This window comes from Coffea arabica, chromosome 8c (genome assembly GCF_036785885.1).
Source record: "Coffea arabica cultivar ET-39 chromosome 8c, Coffea Arabica ET-39 HiFi, whole genome shotgun sequence".
Taxonomy (NCBI): domain Eukaryota; kingdom Viridiplantae; phylum Streptophyta; class Magnoliopsida; order Gentianales; family Rubiaceae; genus Coffea; species Coffea arabica.
Window position 1 is genome coordinate 36,059,893 of NC_092325.1, and position 7,502 is coordinate 36,067,394.

Here is a 7,502-nt window from a genome sequence, read left to right on the forward strand (position 1 = left end):
ATACAAAGATATATTAACACGTTGTGTAATTGACATGTTGCTGTAACTAGCCATTAGAGGATATTCTTTTATTTGAAACAACTTAAGTCTGCTCTTGGGCGATTTTCAACTGGCATTTGTAGGGATCTTTTAGGAATAGTAAAATCGTAAAAGTATTAATAAAACAAAGTGTACAAATGTATGTTGTGATTAGAATATACTATTATTAGTTTTATCATATTTGATGACTATCTTTTTTAAAATGTACTATTATTTGTTCAATGATAAATTCTCGTTAACCACAAGTACCAAATATTCGCGCGATGCGTGGGCACTCTTTCCCTAGTATTGAAACACGAGGAGAAGAATTGTTCCAATTTAGGGTTCATTTGGGAGTGAATGATTTGGATAGAAAAGAAGAGAAAAGAAGAGAAAGACTGATTTTCCTTTGTTTGATAGTTTTAAGTAGGAAAGAAAAGAAAGGAAATGAGAGGATGAATAGTGACAAAAATGTTTCCTCCCAAATTGGAAAGAAACGGAGAGAGTTTGGAGAAAGCTTGTTAATTTTTCTAAAATGCCTATTTTGTCTTTAAAAATGCCTTGAATAAATATTTAATGACTTTCATATCCAAAATCATTCCACTAATTCTCAAAACTCCCAAACAACATAACAATCTCTTCTCTTCTCTTCTCTTCTCTTCTCTCATAACTTAAGCTTTCCCTTCTTTTCTTTTCTATCCTAAACTCCCAAACTAAGCTTAAGTGAAACACAAATGGGACAACATTTGAAGCAAATTTGATATGGAGGACTAAATTGACACTATACTAAACATGAGGGACGAAATCTGAAAATTTCCAAATCCATGTTGACATCGCTAAAGATTGCTCCTACAAAGAAAATGACAACAGAAACTGGGGGTTTAAGCCTTCTTTGCTAGGGTATAACAGCTCCCTGTCTCTTTACTGGCTACTGAGTATTGATTTCCATTGTCAGAATAGCCCTCAAACAATGAGACATTTTCTTCCTTCTTCTTCAAAACCTTCATGGCCAATCCGTTACTTAACTCCCTACAGATATCACTGTTCTTCTCCAACATTGACCCCAGAACCTGAAAATCCCCAAATTGTCCCTTCAGATTCTCAGGGTTCAAAAAATCCTGAATTTTCTTCCAAGATCCAAATTTTGTCTAACCTTAACGAAAATTGGAAAAAACCCATTTCGGAAAATCCAGGTTTAAGCCAAACCCATGTCGTAGAATCCCTTTTAAGCCATAGAAATGACCCTGCTGCTGCTTTCAAGTACTTCCAGTGGGCTGAGGGGCAGCGCGGTTTCTTGCGTGGAGTCTCTGATCCTTACTGTGTTTTGCTTCATATTTTGGTGAGTTCTCCGAATGAGTACAGTTTAACTAGGAGGTTACTTAATAGTTATGTCTCAAGTGATTCTAGTCCTTCTGGTATTCTTCTTTTTGATCATCTAATCAGTTGTTCTGAAAGATTCGACTTTCCGTTGAATTCAGAGGTTTTTAATTATTTGTTGAACAGTTATGTCAGAGCTTGTCGAAATAGAGATGCCATTGATTGTTTTCATGCAATGGTTTCCTGTAATATTATGCCAAATGTCACGGTTGTAAGTATTACTTTGAGTGCATTGGTCAGGAGGAAACTGATCTCGGAAGCACGAAAAATGTATGATGATATAGTGGGTAGAGGGATTAATCATGATTGTGCTGCTGTGCATGTGATTATGCGGGCCTGTTTGAAAGAAGGGAACATGGTGGAGGCAGAGAAGTGTTTTTCTGAAGCAAAGGCCAGGGGACTTGTGCTTGATGCAGCAGTTTATAGTACTGCTGTTCATGTTGCTTGTCATAAATTAGACACGGATGACGCAAGCGAGTTGTTAAAAGAGATGAAAAGGAAGGGATGGATTCCTTCTGAGGGTACGTATACTAATGTGGTGTGTGCTTATGTGAAGCAGAGGAATATGGTTGAAGCCTTGAGGATAAAGGATGAGATGATCGGAAGTGGTCATTCACTGAGTTTAGTTGTTGCAACTAGCTTGATGAAAGGATACAATCTACAGGGACAATTTATTGCTGCTCTGGATTTATTTAATGACATAGTTGCACGTGGTCTTAATCCCAACAAGGTCACCTATGCTGTCCTGATAGAAGGGTGCTGCAGGTATGGAAATATGGAAAAGGCATCTGAGTTGTATACCATGATGAAATTTGCTGGAATCCGGCCAACTGTATACACTGTTAATTCTTTAATAAGAGGGTTTCTAAAAGCAGGGTTGTTGGATGAAGCAATTAAGCAGTTTGATGAGGCAGTTGATGCTGGTATTGCCAATGTTTTCACATACAATAGCCTTATGTCGTGTTTTTGTAAGGGGGGTAAAGTTAATGATGCTCGCATAATATGGGATAAAATGGTGAACAACAGCATTGAACCATCTGCAGTTTCATATAACAATATGATTCTTGGAAATTGCAGGCAGGGTAACATGGAGGCTGCATTGAGTTTATTGTCCAAAATGCTGGAAAAGAATCTGAAAGCTAACGTATATACTTATACCATTCTTATAGATGGGTATTTCAGAAAAGGAGAGAAAGACCAAGCACTTAGGATGTTTGACCAAATGGCAGCTTCTGGAGTTCCTATTAATGACTTCACATACAACACGATAATCAATGGGTTGTGCAAAGCTGGGTCGACATCTGAGGCGAAAAGTTTTCTGAATAAGCTGATGCATACAGGATATACTCCCCTTGTTATGGCTTATAATAGCATTATAGATGGTTATGAGAAGGAAGGTGCCATCAACTCTGCACTTGCTGCTTATGCAGAGATGTGTGAAAGTGGGATCTCTCCGAATGTTGTTACTTACACTTGCTTGATTAATGGCTATTGCAAAAGCAATCAGATTGACCTTGCTTTAAAGCTAAGCACCGAGATGAGAACCAAAGGTGTCGCATGGGATATTACTGTGTACAGTGCCCTAATAGACGGTTTTTGCAAAAGAAGAGACATGGAAAGTGCACGTGAACTTTTCGATGAACTCTTTGAAGTTGGTTTATATCCTAATGTGGTTGTGTATAACAGTATGATTAGTGGCTTCAGGAACATAAATAACATGGAAGCAGCCCTTGCCTTGCATAAAAGAATGTGCAATGAGGGAATCCCATGTGATGTGGACATATATACCACATTAATCGATGGTCTTTTGAAAGATGGGAAATTACTTCTTGCCTCTGATCTGTACACAGAGATGCTTGCCAAGGATATTGTGCCTGATGCAGTCACTTACTTTGTTTTGGTACATGGTCTGTGTAACAAAGGACAGGTGGAGAACGCAAGAAGAATCTTGAATGATATGTATGGGATGAATATGACACCAAATGTTCTTATATATAATACGTTAATTGCTGGATATTTCAAGGAGGGCAATTTGCAAGAGGCTTTTAGGCTGCATGATGAGATGCTTGAGAGAGGTCTGGCCCCTGATGACACAACTTTTGATATTCTTGTAACTGGAAAATACAAAGGAGGCAATTTTCCTCTTAGAGTTTCAAGTGGCTAATATTCAAAGGACATCACTTGCCTGTTGGTGTTACCAAGTCCCTCCTGCTTCTGTATAGGAGAGACATATTCTCCCATTGACATTCTTGGACATCCTCAGTTGTCTTCAGGGTAATATTACTTTTTAACATTGTATTGGCTTTTGGGCGGGGCCAGCAATTTGGGGAACTTCACGTGATGACTCCTCGATTGTTGTCTTTTAGGTTGCACAGTAATTATGTGCTGCCACACTAGCAGAGAAACTCTTTCATGTTGATAGGTTTTCACACCAGATGGTGTTAGTTCTCTTCCGGTACTGATTCTCTTCTGTACATCTTCTTTTATTGGTGTATGTATGGATTGACAAGATGCAATGGCTGCTAGCTCTTATGTGTTGGAAATATTGATTTTCCTGTTTGGATGTGTTTAAGTTGTTTGTGTTCTTTTGTAAAACCAAACCACTTAGCTAAATTCCTGTGGTGCATTTAGTGGAAATTGTTTAAATGTGAATAACTTGAATATGTTGTATATGCCTAATGTTTAGCAAATATTTGAACATACAACAAAGATGGGGATGGTTTGAAATACAAAAAGTTAATACAGCCTTCTTAAAAAAAAAAAAAAAAAAAAGAAAGAAATGTAATGATAATACTAAATAAAAAAAAAGAATAACATCTGGTTTGATACAAATTAACCTGACACTAATTAACCTGACACTATTTGCTGGGTGACTTTGTTGAGCATTACATTGGCCTATGTTACTTTTGTGTTAGTGTCACGTGCATACCTCATTTTAACTCTTGTTATTGTAGTTTTTTGTTTTTTTTGGGGTGACCAATTAGATTTTGTTATTTCAATCTTTATGAACTGTTTGTCTTTTCATTGATCTTTCATTTGGGATTGTGACCTAATAATTATTGATCTTTACTACTGTTGTTTCTTCCTCACAAAAGGAGCCAGGGGAAGAGGGACATATATACTAATGAACTTCATTGTGTTATGCAGGTAACATCTGCTTTACATCTACTTCACAAGTTCATCACTTGACCTCAGACTCTGGGGAATTGCAAAACATGAACTCTTGGCTTGGATGGCGTATGCATGTACTTGGTAATTTGTGAAGGATTTGTTTTCTGCGATCTATGAGGGGTCCATTGTTTGGACTGTCTTCCAAAGGTAATTTACTGACAGATAAAGGGTTATCCTCCTCAAATTACAAAATATTCTGGCACAACTATCAAACATAGATAATGTGGAAACCTAGAATTAGATAGGATAATATATAGAAAATTTCAATTGTAGCATATAGATTTTACGTTCTTCTGGTTTTATGTACATCATATATTAGATTTAGGGAAATAAGATACACAACATTGTGAATTGATTTTCTTGCTTGAAGAAGATGTCATAAAACAAGTTAGTACTATGTCTGGTTCATCTGAAGATATTTTCTTTGCAAAATTGGTTGTACAGAAGATTCAATTTGAAGTGTTTTCTTTCTACAACAAAATCTTATTGATCAGGTAATAAATGCATCTGTTACATAAAATGGCATTCTGAATATGTTTCCTTAACTCACAGAAGAAGTTCAAGAAAAAAAATCATAGTAGGTATGTTTTATTTGCATTTGGGAAGTTCCTGCTTTGTATTTTTGTTACTGAAAGCATGCATTCAACTAAATTGAGATTGAACCTTTTTGAGTAGCTACCCAAATACTCCCTCTGTCCCATTGTTAATGTCATGTTTCCACTTTTTGGATGTCCCAAAAAAAGAGTCACTTTCTAAAAGTCAATGCAATATTTTATTACCTCTCCCACTTTGCAATTTGAAAAAGCAACTTTTTCCACCCACCCAATGCGTTGCTCATACTTTCAGGTTTTGAAAACAAAGGAAGTAAAACTTTTTCTTTCTTTGGCATGTCATAATATGGTCACAAAACAAAGGAAGTAAAAGTGGTTGTTACACTTACGTTTGTGGCTGCTTGTGCTGATTGGAAGTCAAGGGCTCAAACATTTAATTCATCATTTCATGGGTGTTACTCCTTTTCTTTTTCCATTTTTTTCTTTGTTTTTAAGGTACACAAAGCCAAAACAGAGTTGTATATGAGGGGAAATGGGGGGTCAGGGATGGGGGAATTTTTCTTCCCACCTTAAATGGTGCGGGATTCGGATTTAGGTGAACCAGAAACAAGAATCCTTAATTAACGCTTGCCGGTTGGATATGATAGCCAAAGAGATGGTGAGATTAGAAGAGAGTATCTAAAGAAATGGAAAGGGCAACAGACAAGCCGGCTATCTATAGAAGTGGAAAGGGCAATAGACCAGCTGGCTTTCAGACTCTTTCTTGAAGATTATTTGTTTCTTTCATCAACTTTGATCAGGCATTAAGTTTGATGTTGAGGGTGGCAGATAACTGTATGATCATTAGTTATAACTAAGCTCTTTCTTTTTTTTTCCCAAGTAAATTATGATTTGAGTTATGCTTTAAGTAACATTTTGCTCTATGTATTTTGTGTTAACTCTCTTTGCAGTCCCATGTAGCACAACTAAAGATTACCATTCCTTGTCATACCCAGGCAAGCACACTTAGAACTGCTGAAGTAGAGCTGCTTTGAACCGGTGAATGACACAAACAGTCACAAGATTAATCAGCAACTTACAGCTCAAGATGATTACTTGAATTCCACTTGCCAAATGCGTACGCCTACCAAAATTTGGCAGAGGATGCAAATCAGAAGAGAGCTTACGGGAAGGTACTTGCACTTTCGCTTCTGTTGCCATATTCTCCTAGTCTGCTCTCCAGAAAACCCAAAAGGCAGAAGGAAACAGGAGGGAGAAAAGAATAACTGCAAGCAGCATGCGTGCTGCAGTCTTATTGCACAAATTAAGAAACAGAATCAAGGCTGTGATGCAAATCTCTAGTGCTATTGCAAGCAAAAATCTGGAGGACAATGCAGATGTGTATAGACAATCTTTTGCCTCTTGCAGAAAAATGATCGACTCATCTTACTGTTATTGTTGTTATTTATTCTTGTGGTTCTATTACTCAAGGATTATAAGGCCTGAAATTGGGTTGGGGTGTTTTTGAATAAAAAAAAAAGTACTTTAAAAGTAGTTTTGAGGGTTTGGTGAATATTATTTTATAAAATTAGGAGTGGAATTTGAGGTGTTAAAAGTACTTTTAGCAAAAATTAAATTTGGTGCTTTTAGAATAACTTTTGTGTTTTATAAACTTAATAAAGAGATAAATATATTTAAAAAATTTAAATTGCACATTATCTAATATGATAAGTACTTGTTGAACTTTCTAATCAAACATGTTTGAAAGCACTTAAGCACTTAACAAGTGCGCGTGCGTTTATTAAAAACTTTATTAGGTGAAGTATTTTAAATAAACTAACGTAATTCTAAATAAGCCCTAAATTGCTTTATGTGCGAGCTATTTTAATTTTATTTTAATTGACTAGTATTTCCAATGAAGGTGTACCCCCCTCCCCCCCAAAACCCCTACCCCAACCAAAAAAAAAAAAAAAGATTCATGCTAGTTGGTAATTTGGTAAAATAGACCAGACTCTGTAATGATATTGGTGTAAAAGAGTTTCATGGTGTTTTAAAGGGGTTGCTAATGAGTTTCATCAATTCATACAAAAAGTAAAGTAAAGAATACAAATAAGGCTAGTAAATGATACGGTTTAATTTTCTTTATATATGTAATTTACAATTTAAGATTCTCTAAAAGTTATACTATGGTAATTCGTTCCAAAATTTTTATTTTATCCATACGTGAAATAAAACGTTCAACCCAGAGCTTAAAAAAAAAGATCTACATTTCCCGTCTTAAAATTAACTATCAGGGTTTCTTATTAGTTAGTTTTTTTTTTTAAAATTATCAAGTATTTTTTGCGCGCTTATCGAAATTTGTAGTATTAATTTGGCAAATTCTGAGTGCCTAAAAAAAATATTATT

At 35.9% G+C, this 7,502-nt stretch overlaps 1 protein-coding gene across 3 annotated transcripts; it reads left to right on the forward strand.

Moving 5' to 3' along the window:
* Positions 1-899: 899 nt before the first annotated feature.
* Positions 900-6,650, forward strand: LOC113705629 (uncharacterized). 3 transcript variants are annotated; one of them, XM_027227544.2, is made up of 4 exons: positions 900-3,669; positions 3,762-3,850; positions 4,543-4,713; positions 6,068-6,650. In XM_027227544.2, exon 1 carries the CDS (start codon positions 989-991, stop codon positions 3,557-3,559), a length of 2,571 nt encoding a protein of 856 aa, XP_027083345.1. In that variant the 5' UTR covers positions 900-988; the 3' UTR covers positions 3,560-3,669; positions 3,762-3,850; positions 4,543-4,713; positions 6,068-6,650. The 3 variants fall into 3 exon arrangements, with proteins under 3 accessions (XP_027083345.1, XP_027083344.1, XP_027083346.1); XM_027227543.2 differs by having other exon boundaries at positions 6,113-6,650; XM_027227545.2 differs by lacking the exon at positions 3,762-3,850 and having other exon boundaries at positions 6,113-6,650.
* Positions 6,651-7,502: the final 852 nt, after the last annotated feature.